At 52.1% G+C, this 23,764-nt stretch overlaps 1 protein-coding gene across 2 annotated transcripts in view; it reads left to right on the top strand.

Annotated features, from left to right (window-relative positions):
- SHANK3 (SH3 and multiple ankyrin repeat domains 3) overlaps window positions 1–23,764 on the top strand; it is a 369,667-nt gene that overhangs the window by 325,118 nt on the left and 20,785 nt on the right. The window contains exons 19-22 of one of the 2 annotated variants that reach the window (XM_084506715.1): window positions 1,268–1,291; window positions 4,672–4,799; window positions 5,694–5,799; window positions 17,712–20,037. In XM_084506715.1, the coding sequence (XP_084362841.1) occupies window positions 1,268–1,291; window positions 4,672–4,799; window positions 5,694–5,799; window positions 17,712–20,037 (2,584 nt within the window). The remainder of the gene's footprint in view (window positions 1–1,267; window positions 1,292–4,671; window positions 4,800–5,693; window positions 5,800–17,711; window positions 20,038–23,764) is intronic. The other variant, XM_084506714.1, reaches the window with a different exon arrangement.

Genomic DNA, 23,764 nt, shown 5'->3' with positions numbered 1-23,764 from the left:
TGACCACCAGCCCAGGTCAAAGCCAGGCTTTACGCAGGCACCTTGGCAAGGGGACAGACACACAAACCACAGCACTTTGTCTTACACCTGCACACACACCTGCCCGTGGGGTGTGGGACATCACCATGGGACAACCTGCACATGCGTGAGGGCACGGGGCACACTCGCATGTGTTTGGACGAGCACAGCTGCCAGGTGTGAGGGGAAGGGGTGCAAGCTCCTGGAAAGGGAAGTCACAAAAAGCAAAGAAATATCTCTGCCAGAGAACATATTAAAGGTGAGACCTCTGCGTCTCCCTGAGCAGTGTGCATCTAGATGCTGCCTCTCTTCTACCTGGAGAGGGGCTGGGAGTGACAACTGCCTCATTCTCCCACGAGAGGAATCTGTAGGCAATGCCTGGACTTGGCCACGATGCCTTCCAGGAGGCTTTAGCAGGTTGTCCCTATTTTGTGTCTTGTGGGTCAGGGAGCATGCTGCAGCCAGCCCCACCATGCCTCTCCAAGGAGCCTGGCATGTGGAAGATGGGGTTGTTTCTCCTCCCTCACTTTGTCTTCTGGTGGTTGATCCTCTCCTGCTTTTACTGCAAAGGGCACGTTTCCATGCAGGTCAGCATCCCCGCACCTCAGCGGTGTGCAGGTCAGAGCCTGGTCTTCTTTTCTGAGGGGAAGCTGGTGTTAGTGAGCAGGACATTTCCACCTGCAGCTTCTTCAGGGGAGATTTGTTGGATGGGCCCTGCCCCTTCTTCCTTGAAGCCTGTCCCTGTCCTGCAGCTTGCCATACGTGCCATGTGCCCACAGTGATACCTTAAAATTTCTGGTGCTGCACGTTGTGCCAGCCCCCTTGGAAAAGCAGATTTCCAGCAAGCTGCTAACAAAGAAAGCACTGCACAGTCCTTGCTTTTGTTGGATGCAGTTAAAACATCTGGAGGAAACTGTCCTCGGGAGGCTTGTAGGCTGCGGTCTCTTTGCAGTGAGCAGGCATTAATGACTTTCACACGAGTTTCTCCATGGCACCAGAGGGCAGCGCCAGGGGTGCATGTGGTGCTGCACCTCTCGCCTGCCCGCAGCCATGCACTGCCTGAGCCGTAACGCCGAGAGCGGCCTCAATCAGACACACACTGGACCATCAGGGCCGGATCCTGCCAGCATGCTGGGAGGCAAGAGTGTGGGGATGAGGCACAGAAGGCAGAGAGCGAGGCTGGAGCTGGGGATGGAAGCAGGAACTGTGCATGCCATTCATGTGTTGTGTTTTGTTTCTTGATTCCAAGCCTCCATGCGGAGAAGAAAAGGGGGTGAGTGAAACTGCACATCCTGGGGCTCATCCCTTCCCTGTCAGTGCCCAGCAAGTCCCCCAGTCCTTGCCACAGGGACAGTCACGGGAAAGCTTATTCTGAAGGCAGGCAGAGCTCTGGGCATGGACAGCAATTCCTGTTTGTCAGCCAGGCCCCATGAATGTCCAGGTCTGGCTTCCTCGGGGTGTTATGCTTTCTTTGGGTGCACTCCACAGTGGAAATACCCTGTACAGGAATGTCCCCACGTCTGGGGTCATCCAGAGCATCCTCCTTCAGCCCCTGGGTCAGGATGCTGCGGTCACAGCCATGCTGCGAGCTGTCCTGCTGCTCCCAGTGCCCAGGAATACCTGGGGACCTGCTCTGCGGGCAGGGGGTGATGGCAGCTCGGGGGGCATCCCCCAGCTAGCTGGAGAGGAGCTAGGTGGGTGGAGGAGGTCTGGGGAGAGGGCCACCCGCTGTGATGGCCACGATCTCTGTGCCCAAGCTGGCTGGGGTGAGGCTGCTTGCAGCACAGGAGCGTGGATGAACGCTGCACTGCGTGGTGTCCGTGGGGACAGTGCACAAGGGACGGCACAAAGACAGAGCCCAGCGAGAAGGCCCAGCCCATGGCAGCCCACTGCTCCGCGTGTCTCCAGCACGGGGCTGCGGGCAGCCTGCGGTCCTGACCCCAGCTCTTTGCCTTTCGGCAGCCAAACTCTGTCCTGATAGCCTGAACCTACAGAAAGGTGGGAGATCTACTCTTCTACCCTAACAGAGATAGCAGAGAAGCTGAATGGGGCTGGCAAGTGGGAGGGGGCCACTTGCCAGGGACCTCCCCTGACCTCTCTGCTGAGCAGATCTGCCGGCGCTCAGAGGCGGAGGCACTGCAGAAGTCCCATGCCTCGGTGAGGCAGGAGGTCACCAGGGCTGTGCTGGCATGGAAGCTGGCTGTCCCCATTCCCAGAGGGTCCCCATGCCTCAGGGCAGCTACAGCACTGCCACATCTCCCACCCCAGCAGCCTGGAGCCACACGAGGATGCACTCTGATAGTATTAAAAGACAAAAAGCAGAATAAAACCAGCCACTGAGGTAGATGGAGAGGGCTTCGCATTGTTGTTATTCCTGTCACAGCACTGAGATCCCCCCGGGGCTGCCCAGAACAGCTTCCAGAAACCCATGGGCATGTTCCCAGCATGTGGTCCTTTAAAAGCAGCCTGTGGCCCTTGAGGCTTTGCTGCTGGAGGTCCATACAGTGTGGCAGCACGGGGAGAGCAGGCTCCCACTGCCCCCCTGGGAGGTGGCAGCTCAGGCCAAGCCACCTGAGCTTCGTGCGGTGACAGCCCCATGAGAGCTGCACGGCTCTGAGGGAGAGGAACTGCGACATCCCCCAGAGGCAGAAAAGGCTGCATGGCTGCACCAGGAGGGCTGCTGCAAAGGCCTGGAGGTTTTGTGCCGAGGAAATCCAGAAGCTGCCTGAGCGGCTTCCCTTGGAGCTGCTTGGTCTCAGGGCCGTGGGTGCCTGCCACCAAGGCTGTGGGTGTCAGAGGGCATGTGAATTGCTTGGCAAGGACCACTTGCCTCCTGTGTTTGCACAGGGCTCGCTCCTCCACCAACTGCACTCATTTCTAGTTTTATAACTGGAGAATGCTGTCATACAAAGACAGGTGGACAGCTGCAGTGACCACAGGGTGCAGAGGTGCTGAGGCTGGCCTGTGAGTCACACCAGCCCCGGGCAGGGGTCTGTAGGATTAGGGGCCTGATGGTCAGAGCTCTCCAGGTCACTTGGGTCGCTAGGATCAGCAGAGCCCAGAAGGGTGCAAGCCTTTCCCTGACCTCAGGCAAATGCTGCATGTGGTCACCCCTCTCCCCGTGCAGTTTACTGGAGCTGTGGGTTAGCTGTGCCATGGGGGTAGAATCATCCAGTCTTCGTGATGCCAAGACAGACCCCAGCCTCAGCACAGCACCACACCGATGTGGTGGGCACACTTCAGAGCCAGCTGTCCTCCAAAGGTAGAGCTGGCACAGTGTGACATGGAGCTGACAGACTGAACCCTGCCAGGCCCCAGCAGCCATAGGAGTGGGGGTGGCCCAAACCCGAAGTTAACCTGGCTAACTTTGTTAGCTCGGCTCTGCTGGACCCTGTCAGGCTGCATGTGGAGGAAGCTCAGAAAGGGTCAGTGGTGATGGTGGCCAGCGTCTGCCTGCTGCCCTTTACAATGTCCTTTGTTTCAGGATATCTTAGTACCCCTGGCAGGTAGTCCCAGTGGCATACAGGGCCTGGTGCCATGTCTGAGGGGGTAATCAGTCCCTCCTGGCACAAGTGGTGTGGGAAGTGCAGAAGGACGCAACTCTGTGGGTTTGCAGCCATGGGGCAGATCTGAGGTTAGGCAGGAGCTGGGTCAGGATCTAGGGGCTGGTCCTGTGAGGGTAACCAAGGTCAGACGTAGCCAAGATCTCCAGGCAGGCCCATGGTGATGAGGCAGGGCCCAGCCCAAGTCTGGAAGTCTGTCTGTGGGTCAGGATCCAGGCCAGGCTCCAGGGCTGGCCATGGTATGGCTGTGGCAGCACTGCAGGCAGATGTTGCAGCACCACTCAGGTGGTCCCAAGCTTAACTGGAGCCCCTGGGCCTAGGAGTGTGGGCTGTGCATGGGGCCAGGTTACTGCCATCAGCTGCATTAATTAGTCCACCCAGGGAGGAAACATCCCAGTTTGTCTCCATCTAACAATGGAATGGAGCTGGTTGAGCTGGAGCCAGGCTGACTCCCTTGGGGTCCCAAGGAGTGCCACGCTCTGCTTTGGTTTTCTGCCTAGCCTATGTTCCCCAGGACACCTGGGTTTTCCCTTGTTGGAGTAGCACAGCTGCTTGCCCCACCCCACCCCGTAACCCAGTTTGGGGGATTTGATCTCATTCTGATTATCAAAAACGTCACCATCACTGATTCTGAATATCAAGAGTTTGCTGGGCAAAAATGTGCTCCTTTAATCAAAGGATGCAGGCTTCTGCACAGCTCTGCGCAGCTGGGAGCAGACCCCAGAGCCGAGCGTGGGCAAGTTGGACCCCAGGCACTGGGTGGGCTGCGCAGGGGCACCCGCTGCAGCCGGGGTGGGAGCGCGGAGCCGCCGGCTGCGGGTCCCCCGTGGAGTGAGGTCGGGGCTTGGTTGTGCAGCGGGAGGGGGGTGCTGCTCCAGAGCCAGCAAGGTCTTCATCTGCAAGGCTCTGGGGAGGAGGAGGACAAGCAGACATGTCCTCAGACTGTTTTCAACAGGCCCGCAAACCATGTTCCCTAAGCAGAAGCTCGCGCTCTGCTTAGCTGCGCTGCAGAGGACGGGCTTGTCCTAGGGGAGCTGCCCTGGCGCAATGGTCCTTGCTAACTGGTTTGCTTCTATGTTTGGATTTTCAGAGAAACTGGATGAGATTTTGGCAGCAGCCGAGCCCTCGCTGAGAGCAGACATTGTCGAAGCAGATTCTAGGGCAGCCACTGTGAAGCAGCGACCAACAAGCCGGCGCATCACGCCAGCAGAAATCAGTGTGAGAGAGGAGGGCTTGTGGTGGGCAAGGGAAGGGCACGAGGCGCCAGTCACCTACTGGATGCCCACAGCAAAGGACCTGCGCTGGGGAGGGGGCTTCCCGAGGGGGAGAGGCTGGGGGGAGACAGAGCTGCAGAGAGCAGGAGCCCAGCTGGGGGTGGAGGAGCTGACCCGGGTGTTTTGTGCACAAATGTGGGATTGGCAGCGGGAGGGACATCAGAACAGATCAGGAGCAAGGAGAGCTGCGTTGGAGAGCTTAGGCTGGCTGCAGTTTTCTGGATGTGAAGCTGGAAATTAAGAGGAATCAAAGAAGAGAAAAAGGCAGTCTCTGAGGGGAAACATGGATGGAGTAGGAGTGGGGATGCGAGCTTCAGGCTATCTGGATTGTGAACGCGTGCTGCAGGCGGTGGGAGGCAGCTTCTGGAGCAGGAGATAAAATGGGACGGGCTGGATCTGAGCAGACTGGCCTGCCTGAAGCCTTCCCACAGAGGAAGGCTGCTGCTCCGGAGCAGCATCACCAGGGAGGTGCTGCATGTCCCCGGGTGCTGCGTGCCACCAGGGCCTGGCAGCGGGAGCATGGAGGGGCAGCCCCCAGGGCAGCCGCACCGGGTCCCGGGCACTCTGCCTTGGGAAGCACCGAAGGGGGAGTGCTGGAGGCAGAAGCGAGGCAGGGGGCAGAGCCTGTTCCCGAGGAAGCAGTCCCTCCTAAGGCTGTCCTGGGACCTGCGTGCGGGTGTGGAGCTGCAGGGACAGGGTCTGGTGTGCAGACAGACGTGTGGTTGGGAACTCTGCAGCTGGGAGCATCAGGTGGGCTGAGGTGTAGTATTGTTTCCTTTCAGCTGATTCTTGCTGATGTCCAGAATGGAAATTTCTTTTATTTTTTTCTCTTCTACAGTCACTCTTTGAACGCCAGGGTATGGCAGCACATTCGGGGGTCCTTGCGGGAGCTGAGAAGCCCCATGTTTCACTACGCAAAGGAATTCCGCGGACAAAATCTGTAGGTAAGGCAAACTGGGGGGAAATCTGTTCCTAAAGAGGAAAGGTCATTCCCAGGGAGCATTCATGCCTGCATGAGAAGCAGCAGGAAGGACTCAACCCTCCAGTGCCTTGTATCTGAAGATCTTTTAAGAGGGGATGCTTGATGTGATTTGTACTTTGAAGGTTGCATGTGTCTTGAGAACCTGCTCTAACACTGACACTAGCCGTGCTCTGAGCAGAAGGCTGGACTAGAGACCTCCAGAGGTCCCTTTTTGCTGATTCTCTTTATAGAACTGCAAGAGATAAGACGTTTCTCCCATTCTCTGTGCTTGCAAGTGAAGACTGGTGGGTGGTTTTCTGTCTGCCCATGTTGTGGTTGGGCTGGGAGTGCCGTGTGCTGAACATGGGGAGTTGAGCATGGGGCTATGAGCTGTAACAGGCTCAGATGATAGAGCAGGGAGTAAATGCATCTTTTCTAAGGATAAACATGACACGGTCTGTAACAAGCCGTCATCTAAATTTCGGGACATTTAGACCCTGTCCCCTGTCACAAAAGGTTTATGGTGCAACTGAAACCAAAAACATGCTGGAGGATGGACATGGGGTGGTGGCACAATGGCAGTAAAGTGGTCTCATTTTCTTGATCTTGTGTGTCAGTGGGTTTCATCCGGGTGATAACACAAACCCGTAGTGTTAGCAAGGTGTGAGGGCTGTGTGGGTTGGAGCTGGGGAGAGTGCGTTACCACTTGGAGCTATGGGGCAAGGGGAAGGTGGTGTGCTAAGTGTTAATTTTAAGAAACCCTTTTGATAGCAGTGGTGATGCCAAAACAGATTGTGTGTTTAACACACACATAAATGAATAGAAAGTAAATTCTGTTTAGATACACAGCTGAGAGCAGCATAACCCCAGCAAGAATGTAAAAATATTTGAAAAAGGCAAGGATTCATATTCAGAATGTACTTTTATATGTACAAGGGCACAGAATTGCTGTACATATGTGCCTCACATTTGTGTTTGTATGAGAGCAGCTGCTACCTGTAGTCCCACGTGAGATTGGTCTGAGAGTAGTAGAAAGCTACAGATAATTAAATGCGTGTATGATAAATCTGAAAAACAAACTAAATAGATAATCTTTTTTAAAAAAAAGAGTGGGTGTTTAATGGACTGCCCTAGTGTGTACTTATATACCATGTTGATAAAGCTGCTGTCACACCATGGAATATACAGGCGTAAAGCTCCTGTAACTGAAGAGCTGAAATAAAGCCTGAGCTTGAGCAAATGATAAGATGCAATGTTGGAAGCAAATGCAGGCATTAATTAGTTACTCATATGTTGCAAAAATGCTGATGGACATAGTGAAAAGGGAGAAGATCTGACTGCCTTGGTACCTTGGGTCACCAAAGCAGTGACCCACGTATTTGCATCTGGCTAGAGCCGAAATAACAAGTGAATCTTCTCATGAAGGTAAAAACTACCAGTAGCACATGTAGGGTAGGAGTCATCTCATCTAGCCTGGCATGTTAACGATGCAGAAATCTCTACTGTCTGCTACTTGGCGGGCCAGCATTGTAGTGGCTAGAGGTGTCTAAGCTGCATGTCTGTTTTGCAAACTCTGTCCTAGAAGTTTATTTTATTTGCAAGAATGTATGTGAAAATGCTTTTAAGCAGAACTTGTTCAAGGTTCAATCAAGCCACAACAGCTAGAAATCATTTTAAAGGGGAACTGTTGTGTGAAATGCCATCTCAGCTCAATAATAGATCATAAGCTGGAAAAATATTCATTAAATACAAGATACTTGCCTGTAAGGAGCTCCTTTTTACTTGTGAAAGCAGAGTCAATGGTTCAAGAAATCCATCTAAACCTACCCCTGATGCTTGTAGAGCAGGTATCCTGTCAAGGATATCGGTGTGCAGAGAAACGTGGGAAGAATTACAGAATCATGGGATCATAGAATGGTTTGGGTGGGAAAGGACCTTAAAACCCATCTCGTTCCAACCCCTGCCATGGGCACAGCACCTCCCACCAGCCCAGGCTGCCCAAAGCCCCATCCAACCTGGTCGTGGGCACTGCCAGGGATGGGGCACGCACAGCTCCTCGGGGCAGCCTGTGCCAGGGCCTCACCACCCTCACAGAGTCATTGAATATTCTGAGTTGGAAGGGACCCACAAGGTTCATCGAGTCCAACTCCTGGGTCCACACAGAACCACCCAAAAATCAGACTGTGAGTCTGAGAGTGTTCACTTCTTGAACTCCAGCAGGCTCGGTGCCATCACCGCTGACCTAGGGAGCCTGTTCCCGTGCCTGACCACCCTCTCAGTGAAGAATTTCTTCCTAAGAAGAATTTGAAGTCTGTAGGGTTTATACAACTGTAAGGCTTGAGGGTTGTGTGTAGGGTTTGTATGCTCCCAAGCACAGAGCATAATGTCCTACGTGTGTCTTTTTTGTTCAGCAGCTGGAGCCTGGGAGCCTGATCCCTGCATGGGATTCCCAGCTCTTACAGCCCCTTGCAACAAGGGGTTGTAAATGCTAGATTTAATCTGCATCAGAGAAGATTAAAAGCAGACCTGGAGATTGCCTATTCTGAGCTGGAATGGCTGCAGCTGTCACAGGCACAGCATCCAAGCATGACCTAACAATAAACACAGGAAAAAAATCACAAAGAGCTTTTAATTATGCTCAGTCCAAGAAAGGTATCTGTCTGCACAAAATGGAAGCAGTTCCAGTGAGGAGGGGATAGCAACTTCTGGCTTCCAGCTTGTCTGCTACAATGCACACCAAAAGCAGTGCCTCTTAGAAATCAGCTAATTTTCGTGGAATTCCAAATAAGTTAAAATAGAAAACGGCCAAACATTAGAAATTGGGTTGCAATTGACTTGTTTTAGAAGTCCTTCTTGAGCTGTCATTTCACACCCACAATGACAGGCTCATACGATGTACAGTCAGTTGACTTCATCATAAAAATCTCTACTAACAGCAAAGAACTAGATGAAAAATAAGCAGGGGTTGGCTGGTTTGGTTTGTTGGTTTTATTTTGGTGAAGAATTGCTCTGAATTATTTGCATATTGCACATGCTCCACAAGCACAGCTGTTTCAGATTCCCAGGGACTTGTGACAAAAGATCAAAATATTTCATGTTTTCATCTAAATATTTCTTGAGACAAAGGTAATTAACCCTTCACTTGCTACAAGGAAAGCAAAAGAGAAGAAATGTTTCAAGAGAAATGTGAAGAAAGAAATGCATTGCAGCAGGGAGGCTGATCAAAAAGATCTCTGTCAGGCTTCCAAGATAGCTGCCATGCCATCTGCTCCAGCATCAGAAGTTAAAAACACTCGGATGTCTGCAGAACGGTCTCGGTACGCGCCGAGTCTCCCCCCGAGCCAATGCAAAACGCTGTGGAAGGTGTTTCTGCAAGGAGAGAAGCAGCGCGGGTGCCCTGCCGGGGGGAAGCACCAGGGCTGCCGAGGGTGCGGGCACCGGGGCGCTCGGGGCTGCTGGGGATGCCGGATCCCCCCAGGCTCAGCACGAGGGTTTGGCAGAGGAGGGCAAGCGGCATGGGCTGCACACGACCTCTCCCCGTGCAGTTCAGGACCTGGATGAGCTCCCAGTGCTTTCATTCCCTTTCAGGCAGGCAGGCTTTCAAGCTCACCCTCGCTGCAATTTGAACCTTGCGCAGCGCCAGTCCCCAGCACCCTGTTTCACTGCTCTCTGATGTGCCGGTGACTTCCCTCATCTTTCTTCTGCCAGCTTTCTGTTGTTGCCTGGAGCTGCTGCAAGCCCAGCGAAGCCAAGGGATGTTAACACTCGCCCGCTTTCCCCTTCCAAAAATGAGCCCAGTACCAGTGCCTGGCACCTCGGTACTGCGGCACGGGGCAGCTCTGGGGCTGCTCGGCCCTCCCTGCGCGGGGAGGGCAAGGCTGGGCTGCCGGGGTGTGAGCTGGAGAGAGTAACCTCATTAGCTCTCCCAAATTAATGCACAGAGTTACATTCTCACAGGGATTTAGGCTGTTATGGCAACAGGCCCAAAAGCACTATGGAGAGTTATTGTGTTTTCCTTAGAGATTAATAATGCATTGTGCGCGCTGTGAATTGCAGAGGGGTTGCCATGAGGCTCGGGATCGCCAAGCTGCGCTTTAGGCATGCACACAGCAGGGTGATGCTGCTCTGAGAGCCATCGTCCTGCAGTGCTCAGGGACAGAGGTGTCTGCCGGTCCCTCCTGGTCACCGGAGGGCTCCCGTCCTGACCCAGGCTCTTCGTTCCTGCGTGTGCCAACCTCTGTAGGTTATGGGTGATCCTGGTGAGGTCTCGCTGCTCCTTGTAGGAAGTGTACGTGCACCCTACTACAAGGTGCACACCTGTTTATTCGCTGGGGAAGTTTAGTTTTCCATTCACGAACCTGGAATATGAACCCTGTGAGGTGGCAGTGGGGAGGTCAGAGGCAGCACACAGAGGGTCGTGCCGTCAGTGACAGACAGCTCTTTTCTCAGCCATCAGCCTCACCTCCACCATCCCTCTGCAGAACCTGGAACAGCTGACAAGGTTTCACGCTCGGCAGCAGAGCACGGGTGTGTGGAGCGGGATCGGGGTCTGGGGGAGGCAGCAGCACGCAGTCCCTGGCAGCGAAGCGTGCCTGCAGACAAAGAGCTCAGGCACACGTGTTCCCCGTGACAGAGGAGATCGAATGGCAAACTGGTAATTGCTAGGTCGGGATCAGGCAGGATGAAAGGATGATCGTTCAGGTGTTACAAATTTAAAGGAGCTTCCCCCTGTGCTGTGTGCTGGAGAGAATCTTAGGCTCGTGATGGGGACGCTTCCCTTGCCAGCTGCTGCACTGGTTTGTGGGTGCACAAGGCAGCGGGGAGCTGCTCTGCTCTCACGTGCCTGTGAGTCTTGTGGAAGGGCTCCAAGTGCTGCAGGAGCCGGTCAGGCTCCTGCTTCTACAGACAGCCCATCTCCTGGGCTGTGGTCTGCCCGTTACCTGATGAAGCATTTACCAGCAGACAAACGTTAAGATAGAAGTGAAAAATGAACGTGTTTACTACGGGTAATTAACTGTTAGCATTTGAGGCATAGAAATGGGGTTGGATAAGAGAGCCGTGCTTTTAGCTACCAGTATTTTACATAAGCTCAGACAGATTCTGTCTCCATTTCATCAAGATAAAAGCTACCAGGGTGGTTTCACGAGTCTTGTGTCTGGTATCTAATCTTTTAGGAGAACCCTAGTCTCCAGCACTGCTTTCACTGAAGGGATTTCCATATGGCTGGGTGCTCGATATCTCTGGAGGGGTCCATGCAGAGTCCAACCCTCTCCTAAAGGGCTGAATACAATTCATAAATTCAGTGCTTAATCAAGACATCAGGTTTTAAGCCTGCTCCCAAGGGATTGTTGGTTGTCTTTGTTTAACTTCAGAGTCTCCCTGAGCAGATCTATACCCTGCGTAGACAGTAAGTAAAACTCAGTAACGATTAGCCTTGTGCTTAACCATAAACAGATGCTTCTCCATGTTAAGGGAGAGGTTTCACTTTGCCTATGTGATCACATTGAAACATCAGTGAGGAGTTTCCTTCTGTAATGAAGACTGTATTTTACAAAGCCTAAATGGGTGATTTGGTGATCACAATTTAATCAGCAGTGAATTACAGAGAGAACATTGCTTGTAATTCATTAATAATTTTAATAAAGATTAAGCACATTTGATTCCGGGTAGCATTGGGATGATACTAGCTTTAGGGCAAATATCATCTAAATCAGATTTTGGAGAGAGAGCTAGAATTTACTCCGTATGACTGGATTTACCAGATAATATATTTAAGTGGGCAAGGTTTAAAAAAAGGTTGGTTTACTTCATCATTTTGCTATCACAGTAGGAATGGGTAGTGAAAGATTTGAATAAGAGAGCATAATAACGCAGCAACCCAATTCAAAGAAAGCCTAATGAAAAGGTCTTTACAAGCCAGATGGGCAATAGGGGGAGGCTGAAAAGAAAGAGAAGGAGGTAATTCCGCACACATTGCTGGTAAGCCACAGAGCTCTTTGCTGCAGGTTACTGTGGGCGCTAGAAATTTGCCTGAGTTTAAAGAGCAGTGACAAGTGCACAGAAGAACGTCTACCAAGGGTTAAATACAAATGCAGTCTGACTCAGCCAGCTCTTGATCAGTAAATTGCTGGAAGCTGACAGAGTATTTGGGAGGCGCAAAGCAGCACTGCATGCTTGCTGTGTTCTTATGTGCTTCCTCTGGCAATTATTGTTGGCCACTGTTGGGCAGCATACTGGGCTAGATGTGCCTTTGATTCAATCCACAGTCATTGCCCTTGTTTTCTGCAGTTCGGGGGGAGAAATGGAGAAGTGGAGTAGAGGCGGCATCAACAGAATACAGAGAGTGAGCAAGCTGCAGAGAGAGAGAGGAGAGGCAGATGAGGAAATGGATGTAGTTGCTTATGCATGACTTGGATGGCAGAGCACACAGATACAGTGAGACGAGGAGCTATGTCAGAACGGTGAGTTGCAGGTAGTGAAGAAGAAGCCTGCCAAGCTTCTGCTTTCCTCCCACCTCTCCCATCAGTGATCTCTCCTGAGTGTTGATTTTCTTGCTGAGGAGCAAGAGGAGACATTCAGTTTCACGGGGAACAGACATGATTCCTGCTATTTCTAGGAGCAGGATGGTCAGCTTGTGAACCAGAGCTGGAATGAAGCCACCTTCCTCTGTTGTAAGATCAATGCATAATTCAGGTTGGAAGGGAGGTCTCTAGTCCAACCTCCTGCTCAAAGCAGGGTCAACTATGAGATTGGATCATGTTGTTCAGGGCTTTATTCAGTCTGGTCCTGAAAATCTCCAAGGATGTACAACCTTCCTGAGCAGCCTGTTTTGCTGCTTGACTCTCCTCATCATAAAATTTATCTTTTTAACCACTCTGAAACTGATTTCATTTCAGTTTTGCCTATTCCCCCTTGTTCCTGCGCCTTGGCCTTTTGTCTTCCCACCACCTTCCACTGTGAGAATCCTGGCTTCACCTTCTTGATAACCTCCTCGTTGGTATGGGAAGGCTGCTGTTAGGTCCCCCCAAAGCCGTTTCTTCTGCAGGCTGAACGAGCCCAGATAGCTCAGCCTCTCCAGGCAGAGCAAGAGCTCCAGCCCTGATCACTGTGGCTCTCAGCTGAACTTTCTTCAGTTTCTTGAGGTGTTTCTTGAGCCCCCAAATTGGACACAGTCTTGTAGGTGCTGTCTCATGAGTGGCAAATGAGAGGGACAATCTTCTTGCTCTGCCTGCTGCAGTGGCTCTTGTTCACGCAGCCAGGGATGCTGTGAGCGTCTGCTGCCAAGGCTCATGGCCAGCCCTTCTTCAGTCTGCTGACTACCCAGACCCCAGCGTTGCTTCCCAGCCAGTCAGTCCCCAGCCTTTCTGCTGTCAAGGGGTTCCTTCTTGGTGCAGGACTTTGCATTTGTCCTTGTTGAAACTCATGAATTTCATGAGCAATCCAGGAGACTCCTAGAGTGTGTTGAGGATAACTGCCTGGGACGGGTGTTAGATATTAGACAAACCACCCAGAAGAGAAGTGTTTCTGGACCTGGTGCTCACAAGAGCAGACAAACTCTTTAAAGAGATTAAGATTGGAAGCAGTCTGGGCTGCAGTGACCACGCTCTGGTTAATTTTGTGATCTCGAGGAATACGGGACTAGCGAAGAGCAGTCAGGACCCTGGACCTCTGAAGAGAGACCTTCAAGCTATTTGAAGACCTAGGAGACAAGATCTCCTGGAACACTGTCCTTAGGGACAAAGGAGCTGAACGGATCTGGCAACTCTTTAAGGATGAGTCCCCCACGTAAAAAAAAAAAAGAGCAGGGAGGGCAGAAAGGCTGAGCAAGGACCTGCTGGTCAGACTGAGGTGCAGGGAGGAGATGCACGGGCAGTGGCAGCAGGGACACGTGGCCTGGGGAGAGTACGGGATGTGGTACGGGTGTGCAGGGATGGGGTCAGGAAAGCCAAGGCTTGGATGGAACAGAGCTTGGCAAGGGATGCAAAAAATAACAAGAAGGGATTCTGTGAGTACATTGGGCAGAAAAGAGAGGACAAGGAGAGTGTACCCCCTCTATTAAATGGGAAGGGAGAGCTGGTAACGACTGACATGGAGAAGGCTGAGGCACTGAACAACTTCTTTGCCTCAGTCTTCACTGCCAATCAGACTTCCCACATCTCTCATTTCCCTGAACCGGTAGATGAGGGATGAGGGAGCAAAGTCCCTCTCACTGAAAGCAAAGAGCAGCTTTGAGGCCACCTGATGTAACTGAACAGGTACAAGTCCATGGGGCTTGACAACATGCATCCCAGGGTCCTGAGGGAACTGGGTGATGGAGCTGCCAAGCCTCTCTCCATCCTATTTGAAAAGTCATGGCAGTCAGGTGAAGTCCCTGGTGATTGGTAAAAAGGAAAAATCACTCCAATTTTTAAAAAGGGTAGAAAGGAGGATCTGGGGAACTACAGACTGGTGAGCCTCACCTCTGTGCCTGGTGAGATGGTGGAACAGATCCTCCTGGAAGCAGTGCAAGGCACATAGAGGACAAGGAGGTGATCTGAGACAGCCAGCACGGCTTTCCCAAGGGCAAATCATGCCTGACCAATCCGGTGGCCTTCTATGATGGCTAGACAGCATCAGTTGACAAGGGAAGACTGACCAGTGTTATCTACCTGGACTTCTCTAAGGCCTTTCATATGGTCCCACGTGACATCCTGATGTCCAAATTGGAGAGAGAGGGATTTGAAGGGTGGACCATTCAGTGGATAAGGATTTGGCTTGGAGGCTGCATCCAGAGAGTGGTGCTCAATGGCTCTATGTCCAGGTGGAGATCGGTGACAAGCAGTGTCCCTCAGGGGTCTGTCCTAGGACTGGTGCTTTTCAATATCTTTATCAACAACACAGACACTGGGATGGAGTGCACCCTCAGCACATTTACAGATGATGCCAAGCTGAGTGGTGCAGTTAATACAACAGAAGGAAGGGATGGCATCCAAAGGGACCTGGACAGGCTGGAGAAGTGGGCCCACGTGAACCTAATGAGGTTCAACAAGGCCAAGTGCAAGGTGCTGCACCTGGGTCAGGGCAATTCTGGACATGAGCACAGACTGGGAGAAGAACTCACTGAGAGCAGCCCTGCGGAGAAGGACTAGGGGGTTCTGGTGAACAAAAAGCTCGACATGAGCCAGCAGTGTGTGCTTGCAGCCCAGAAGGGCAACTGCATCCTGGGCTGCATTAAAAGAGGGGTGAGCAGCAGGTTGAGGGAGGGGATTTTCCCTCTCTGTCCCCTCTGGAGTCCTGCATCCAGGTCTGGGGCCCCCAGCACAAGAAGGATGTGGGGCTGTTAGAGCAGGTCCAGAGGAGGACCACAAGGTTGATCAGAGAGCTGGAGCACCTCTCCTATGGAGAGAGGCTGGGAGAGCTGGGGATGTTGAGCCTGGAAAAGAGAAGGCTCTGGGGTGACCTTATTGACAGCTTTTCTATATTTAAAGGGAGCTTATAAAAAGATGGAGAGCAACGTTTTGCTCAGGCAGACAATGACAGGACAAGGGGGAATGGTTTTAAACTAAAAGAGAGGAGATTTAGATTAGAGGTCAGGAGGAACTTCTTCACTCAGAAGGTGGTGAGGCACTGAAACAGGATGCCCCATCCCTGGAGGTGTTCAAAACCAGGCTGGACGAGGCCCAGGACAGCTTGATCTAGAGGGTGGCATCCTTGTGCATGGCAGGGGGGTTGGAATTAGATGATCTTTAAGGTCCCTTCCAACCCGAGCTGTTCTATGATTCTGTGATTCTCTGAATTTCCTTCTGACCCTTTCCTCTAGCCTGTCTAGGTCCTTTTGAGATGTCCAGCTAGTTACTGAACTTGGTAGGGCTTTGGATATCTTTTTAAAAAGTGCTTTCCACCTCATATTAAAAAAAAAAATGCAGGAGAGATGCTTACAGTAGAGAAAAATATCAAGTGGAGAGCAGAGAGTAAAATGAATACTTGTAGAAGCAGCAATGTAAACTAATACCAAAAGTAATACCCATACAGCAAAAATTCTTGTATTATCTAACAAGCCTCTTATCCTTTCCTTCACTTGAAATATTTTGCTTGTAACTCATTAAAAGATCTTCACACCAGGGACTGTAGGCTTTGTGGGCTTCTGGTAGCCCCAGAGGGTAGAACAACCAGAACTATTCACAGTCAAAGCCAAGAACTTGCAGCAACCAGTGGCTTCACAGGCACATTCTCCTTTGGCCTGCAGCCACTTTGCAAGCCTGCTCTTTGCAGAGCAAACCTTGAGCAAGTTGGGGATGAACACACTTCCCAGTTTTGTTTCCTGAAATATCTCTGAACTCGACACTGTAGTGCCTGTCCACTGGATGGTCAGCATATCCCAAAGACAAGCTCTAAAGGTGCTAGACCACGTGCTGTAACAGGACATGGTAACAGAGCTCCATGCTGCATAAACTTCCTTGTTTCAGCTCTTGGCTATTCCTACATGAGAAGTAGAAATAAGCATAAAGGCATAACTTTATTTATTTATTTATTTATCCTCATGCTGTTAAGAATATGAGAATGTCTATACCAAGTCAAACCATGGCTCCATCTAGTGCAGGATCCTGTCTTAAGCATTGTCTATAAGCAGATGTCCAGGGAAAACAGGGTGAGGATATGATGATGTTTCTCTTGGATAACCACCCAGGGAGTCTTCCACTCAGAGGTTTCTGTGCGCATAGTGCCCCCACAAAAATATCCTCCATGGTTTTGTCCAGTCTTTTCTTTGAACCTGTTTCATGATTCCAGTTCATTATGCTACCGTGGTATTAAAAGTCCCCAGAGAGTGCCCAGCAAAAATAGCACAGCTTTGATCACACAGCGATAGACTGAACAATGTGATGAGATGTAAAGTTCAATGCTCACTGGCCAAAATATTCCCTTTTTCTCCCAGCAGACCCCACATCTGCAAGCATTTGGTGAAATTGCTGATGTAATATAATGCATAGTTGCCAAAGCAATTTGAATGCTGGTGGACATTACAGAATAAACAGAGCCAAAACGCAGGTGGTCACCGTACTGCTGTGCCAAGACGTGGCTTTCTGCCATCCCGAGCGTTCTCTCTCACAAGCAGTTTTAAACCTTGACGACAGCTGAACTGTAACTGAAAAGAACACGATACAGCCAGTAAATGGTTAGCATAGCAAAGCAGGCCTTGGTAAAGAACAGCAGACTCATGCAGAAGGCTAGAGCTGGGCAAGTTGGTTAACTCGTGTGCTCCCCCCTCCTCGATATTTCAGGTACCTGGCAAAGCTCTCATGCTGTACCCAGGTAGAAAGTGAGTAGTAAGAATGACAGGATCTGGCTTCCCTGGGTGCTTGCAGTTCTTGCAATGCACAAGTTACGTTTCTGGTAGACCCTGCGTCTGAGTTCAGTCTAGCACATTTCAGCATATGTAACCCCTCAGAAGGGGAGTGGGGAAGTGTGACACGAGAACAGCGAGCTTCAGAGTGCGAGAACCACACATGGGAGCCGGCACTGCCTGCTGCAGGCTACACAACCTGGTGGCACCCAGCTGTCTCACACGTTGGCAGCTCGGTGTCGGCAGGTTCGATGAGCAAGTGTTCAATTATGTCAGTGCTGCGTTGGTCTGGAGAGCATTCAGCTCGATTGGAAAGTATTGGACAAGACTGTCTGGTGGATTTAAAGCAATGTCAGATGTTTTGAGAGTCTGGCCACCCTTCTGTACCAAGTGAATGTGAACAAGCGGCCAAACTAGAAATGCTTGCACCAAGCAAAGAAAAGAAAAGTCACCTTAGAAAGAAGGAGGGGTGGGGGGAAGAAAGGGATGTCATATATCTGAATTGTGGTGACTGCTGTACTCTGGATTCTCTGGAGAAGACCTCTCTGACCTGATTATTCTTCTGTTTTTTCCAGGTGAAGACGAGAAACTTGCTGCTTCTTTGCTAGATGGGAAGTTTCCCCGGAGCACATCGATGCAAGACACTGTTAGGGAAGGGCATGGGATTCCACCACCACCTCAAACAGCCCCACCACCGCCTCCTTCTCCATATTACTTCGACACAGGCCCCCCGCCATCCTTCTCACCACCTCCACCCCCAGGAAGAGCTTATGATACCATAAGATCAAGCTTTAAGCCAAGCCTGGAGGCTAAGCTCCACGGACTCCCACAGGTCATTAGCGCAGCTGAGATGTACGATCAGGCGAGGACTTCCATTCCTTATCCTGAAAGGCAGAAGAGGGCCCGATCCATGATAATCCTACAGGATTCCTCTCATCTTCCTGTGGAGCCAACAGAGATCCCCCGGCCTGGCCCATCCGCAACCCCTCCAGAGAAGCTGAAGAGGAAGGGGAGAGTGATTGACAACCCGTATGCCAACATGGGTCAGTTCAATGTCAGCCTGTTTGCTCCCACCAAGCCACAGAGGAAGAAGAGTCCTCTTGTTAAGCAGTTACAAGTAGAGGATGCACAGGAGAGAGCAGCACTGTCCATCACTGGAGGCTTTACCAGGGAGCCCTCTCCCACGCGCAGGAGCCATCGCCTGAGTGGCGTGGAATTTCAGCACCACACGGGCATTGCTCAGGTCGAAGCCACAAGCATCCCCTTTGCCACTGCCATTGCTGGAGTCATGAAGGACAGAGACCGGCGTCTGGATGAGAAGCGGAAATCCACTGTCTTCCTCTCAGTTGGGGCCATCGAAGGAAGCCCCCCCAGCAGTGACATGCCATCCTTACAGCAGTCCAGGTCTATCGATGAGCGGTTGTTAGGAAGCCGAGATGTACTACTGCCTTCCCCTGTCTCAGCTTTAAAGCCATTAATTAGCAGCTCATCCTCAACGTTCATCCACCCCCTCACAGGAAAGCCCTTGGATCCAAACTCACCACTGGCGCTTGCGCTGGCCGCAAGGGAACGGGCCCTCTCAACTCAAGTCCCATCCCGGTCGCCCACCCCGATCCACAGCCCAGACTCAGACAGAGCAGCACCCCTGTTTGTGGACATCCAAACCAAAGAACCAGAGAGGGGGGAGTTGGAGAGTTTAGTGTCCCCTGCGTATTCACCTGGAGGTAAAGGGGCAATTGGAACGGACTCTGGGACTTTGGCCCCTACTAAGACCCCGTGGGGGACTCCGTCCACACTGAGAAAAGAAACTGAGGCAAGAGCAGAAACACCTGTGAAGGAGGAGAAAAAACAAGAAGACAAGAAGTCCATGATTATTAGTATAGTGGATACATCACAGCAGAAGACTGCTGGCCTTATCATGGTTCACGCCACAAGTAATGGCCAAGACGAGGTAGGACTTGAGGTAAAAGAGGAGAAACCGGCTGTCCCTGAAGCATGCACAGAGCCAGCAGAGTCTCCCAAAGCAGAGACCCAGCCCAGTCCCGTGGGGAAGCCTCCAGTCAGTCCAGCCTCTGACAAGACACTGGGACAAGGGAGTTCGGAGGAAGAAGTGGAGCCCTACACGGTCACCCTCCCACCAGCTCAGTTGTCTTCAAGCGATGAAGAGACCAGGGAGGAGCTGGCCAAGATAGGGCTGGTGCCTCCACCAGATGAGTTTGCAAACGGGGTACTAGTCACCACCCCTGGCACACCAGTCAGCCACCTGGCTACGCCTAGCACGCCATCCATACCAGCGGCAGCAGTAGCACCTTCTACCACTGGCGGAACACCCTCAGGGAAGCCCTCTGATGCCCCCGTAGCCCCAGAGTCTGCTGCAGACTCAGGAGTGGAAGAGGTGGACACCAGAAGTTCAAGTGACCATCACCTGGAGACCACAAGCACCATCTCTACGGTCTCCAGCATGTCTACGTTGTCCTCAGAAAGCGGGGAGCCTACTGACACATACACTTCCTTTGCGGATGGACAAACTTTTATACTCGAGAAGCCACCAGTGCCTCCAAAGCCAAAACTCAAGTCCCAGCTCAGCAAGGGGCCAGTTACTTTCAGGGACCCACTTTTGAAGCAGTCTTCGGACAGCGAGCTCATCTCCCAGCAACATGCGGCCACTCTGGCATCAGCCAGCATTGGCCGGCCACGCTACCTCTTTCAGAGAAGGTCCAAGCTATGGGGGGACCCCATGGAGAGCAGGCCGATCCATGGGGCTGATGATGACAAGCCAACTGTGATCAGTGAGCTAAGTTCCCGACTACAGCAACTGAATAAGGATACACGATCACTGGGGGAGGAACCTGCCGGGTCCACCTTAGATCCCGGGAAGAAGTCACCGGTGGTCGCGGCACGGTAAGATGCTGGTCGCTGGTCGGGGAGGGGCTGGTGCGGGGCTTAGGCACCCAGAGAGACAGGGAGCTGCACAGGCAGGGTAGAGCTGTGCTGAGTAATTCGGGATGTGCTTGAGGGGCATTTCAGAGATGTCAGGACTTCTCAGCTGCACAGGGGAGAAAAAATGCCGAGACAAACTTCCTCGAAGTTGGCGTGAGTTGTTCGTGGCTCCTCTCTAGTACGCACCACACACGTAGAGAGCTCTCACTGTTGTTTTTTCCCTTTAAATTGCCTTCCTGTTGTGTCATGTTCCTCCTCTGTCTTTATTCTATCGTTGAGCTGCTGTATTTAGTTGTGGGTTTCACTTCTAAATGTTTTCTCCTGAACAATTAATAACAATGTATGTTTCTCCAGTGCTTTTCATTTCAAAGGATCTCCAAACGTTGTCACACTGCGTAGTAGAGCTCTGGTCAGTCACTGCCATCACAAGGGTGGGCTGTGGTAGCCTTTAGAAAGGCCACAGCGACCCCACACACGACATCTCTTGGCTGAGGTTTCAGGTGTGAGCGAGGCAGGGCTGTGGCAGGATGCGGGGCCGAGTCCTGCCGAGCCCAGCACCACGAGCCCAGCACCACGCCACTCGCAGCGCCACGCGGCGCCTCCTGCCAGTAGGCCACAGAGCTCACGCAGAGGTCTCCGTGTAGCACCAAAATACAGATCCTCTCAGCTCCTCGTCCTCCTCCAGTCACAGAGCTGCTCAGGGCCTGGTCAACCCATCAGGTCTAAAAGGGTCACGGTCCAGGTTACGGTGTGAACCCCCAGGATGTCAGAAGCCTTTCTCATTCAAATTCGTGCTCAGATTTCTTCAGCCCTCAAGGTGCTCAGGAGCTGCTGGCTCCCCTCTCCCACACTGCAGCTGTGCCCATCGCGTTCCCCAGGGAGCCTCACCCCCCATGTCAGCCTCCCCCATGGCAGGCACCCCTCGGCTGCCCCATCCCGCTCACCAGCTGCATTCAGACCTGCTGCTTCTGTGGAGGTGGTGGCCCCCTTGGCCATAGCTTTCACCCCAGCTCACCCACCAATCTAGGTGTAAAACTAAACCAAAAACTCTAATTGAGAGTCTGAGATTGGAGACCAAACCCTTAGAAGGCTTTGAAATGTAAAGATACAGCAGGAAGGGACCCAAAGATACCAGTCACACCCCGCCCTTCACCCAAATGCCATCCTGGTCACAAAGACGCAGTGAGCAGGTCCCACTGGCATCACAATGTCCAGGCCACCCAGATGCAGACACTTGGCAGGGTCAGCAAGGTGACAGACCAGCAGGGAGCTCTGAGCTAAGGGAAACCTTTCTTTTGAGGTGTTTTATCTAACCAGAGCATCGCAGTGATGGATAACAAATCCGTGTAGTGCTAACACAGCTGATGACATTTCAAAGGCATGGGGGTAAAATGTCCCAACCTGATGTAGCCCCGGAGGAGCGCTCGTGTATCTGCATCCTCCACCTGGCTCATATCTCCCTGCTGGTGCCTGTGGGCAGTGCCAGCCTGGCTGCACTGATGATCCACCTCTGGGTAGGTGCCAGCTTGTAGTTACGATCACAGGGTGGAATAAGATCTCTGGATCTTGCCCTGCTATGCTATTTTGTCTCCTTGATTCGGACCCAAATGCACATTACGGCCATTCCCTACAGACTGATGTCTGACGCATGGTCCCTCCTCCAAGCACTGCTCAGTTGGGAAACGTGAGGTCCAGAGCTGGATGACCTTAGTTCAGTTGCATTTGGGGACCCTTCTGAAATAAGGCATGCCATGCCTCATATTCCTACAAATTGCTGACCATGCACATCTTCAGTGAAGCTAGCGAACTTGGATTCTCATCTTTTAGAGGTGATCAGGGATGGCATCTCAAGCAGCTCACCCATACAGGACGTTGTCCTCTTGCTGGGACCTGTCCTGGGGCGCAGCTAGTCCTCCCTCACCTGCCAGCAGTAGGGGGGCTGCTAGGTCGTGTGTCCCCAACCTCATTTGGTCTCCCAGAGGTGTCAGTGAAAAGCACCTGCAATTCCCACGTGGTATCAGAACTCAGCAACCCCTCTGCCTGTCCCCTTTCCTTTTCCCTGTCTGTCCAGACCACCAGGTACTGGTGAGCCTCATGCAGCCACCCGCCACAGGTAACCCCCAGTTCCCAGGGGGTGCCCCTTCTCCATCCTCTGCCTCTCTCGAACGCCTCCCATCCTTCACGGCTGCAGGTCCCCCCCCGTGTTCCAGCAGGCAGTGTGCCTCCCTGTCCCCACCTCTCCCGGGGGCAGCAGACCCCTGCCACAGTTCCTGCCCCGTGACGTGGTCTTGCTGCAATGTCCCCTCTGTGTGGAGACCCCGTCCTCCTCCTCGCCAGCACCTGCTGCCCTGCCCTGCAGGGATGTGCGCCCCTGCCTCCTGTCCTGTACCCACCCTGCCACCAAGCGTTTGGCATTTTTTGGCAGCCCTGCAGAGTTAAATATTTCTCATCTCTTCCTCTGAAAGTCATGGCCTTTCATCTCTGAAATTTTTATGCTCTTGGTTGGTGTCAAATTCTTAAAATATTTCCCAGGTAGTCAGCTGTAAATAGAGTATTTAATGATGTCAGTCACTCTCTTCATTGTGAAAATTCCTCTCTTTTATGAAATTACTGTAAATTCAGAAAATAATGGAAAGAACAGTTAGATAAGCTTAAATGACCCATTTCAGGACACATTTTCCAGTCCCTGGGCTTGTCCTGAGAACAATACTGAGGACAGTATTACCTAAATCTCCCACAACAGACACCCCAAAATACAGCAGTACTGCAATGGAGGGAGTGAGGTGGGACCACGCTGGCCCGATGCTGCTGCCAGCAGTGGTGGCCCTCGAGCATCCCTCCAGGGGCTGCGGGATGGGGCACCCTTTGTCCAGGCATCCTGAAAGCCCAGGTGCTGCCGCAGCCAGAGCCGTGTTCCAGCCCCTCCGCAGGGCATTTGGAGGACTGCCCGGCTGTGGCCTGATTTGTGCTGCAGCTTTTTCTGTCATTCTCACATTTCACACTGCTCCAGAAACTGTCATGAGCTGAACTGCGGCTCTTACCTAGAGCCAGAACCTGTCCTGGAGTCCCACAGGGCGTAGTGGGACGATGAGGGGCCCCTTGCACAAACCATCCGTGAGCTGCTGTCACTGTCGGTGTCACTGCAGGGGCTTGAAATGCCCCTGCGAGCAGGTGGAGCATGTTCATGACTGGGATTCATTTCTAGCACATTAAATTCTGAATTTACAGTATTTGCATCTGAGAGCAGGTAACCTCTCGTTGCACGTGCTGCCTGTAGCACAGGCGCTGGTGCAGCTCTCTTGCAGAGGTCTGTGAGGTCCTGGCTGGGGGCCTCCAGGAACAGAAGACAGAAACTGCTTTCTCCATGACTAACTCTGACTATGTCTCCTTCCAAGACAGTCTTCCCCAGGAGGACATTTGACAAGAGGGACTGAAAAAGAGGTCAAGAAATACTGAGAATGAGAACCTAAGGTCAGAGTTGAGGCAACCGATAGAGAGAATATATATTCCATCGTCCCCAGTCGTCAGGCCCTGTGTGAATGGCCAGGGCTGAGCATGTTGAGGGAAGCTTTGTTGCACCCATGCACTGTGCTTTTAGTTAGCTACTGAAGCAGTAGCATGCCTACCTGCTCAGATTCAGCCTTCTGCACAGTGCTCACCAGGACACCGTAGTTTGGCGGTGGCAGTG

This window comes from Aythya ferina (assembly GCF_964211825.1).
Source record: "Aythya ferina genome assembly, chromosome: 1".
In the NCBI taxonomy this organism is placed as follows: domain Eukaryota; kingdom Metazoa; phylum Chordata; class Aves; order Anseriformes; family Anatidae; genus Aythya; species Aythya ferina.
This window is presented reverse-complemented; position numbering and strand designations above follow the sequence as displayed.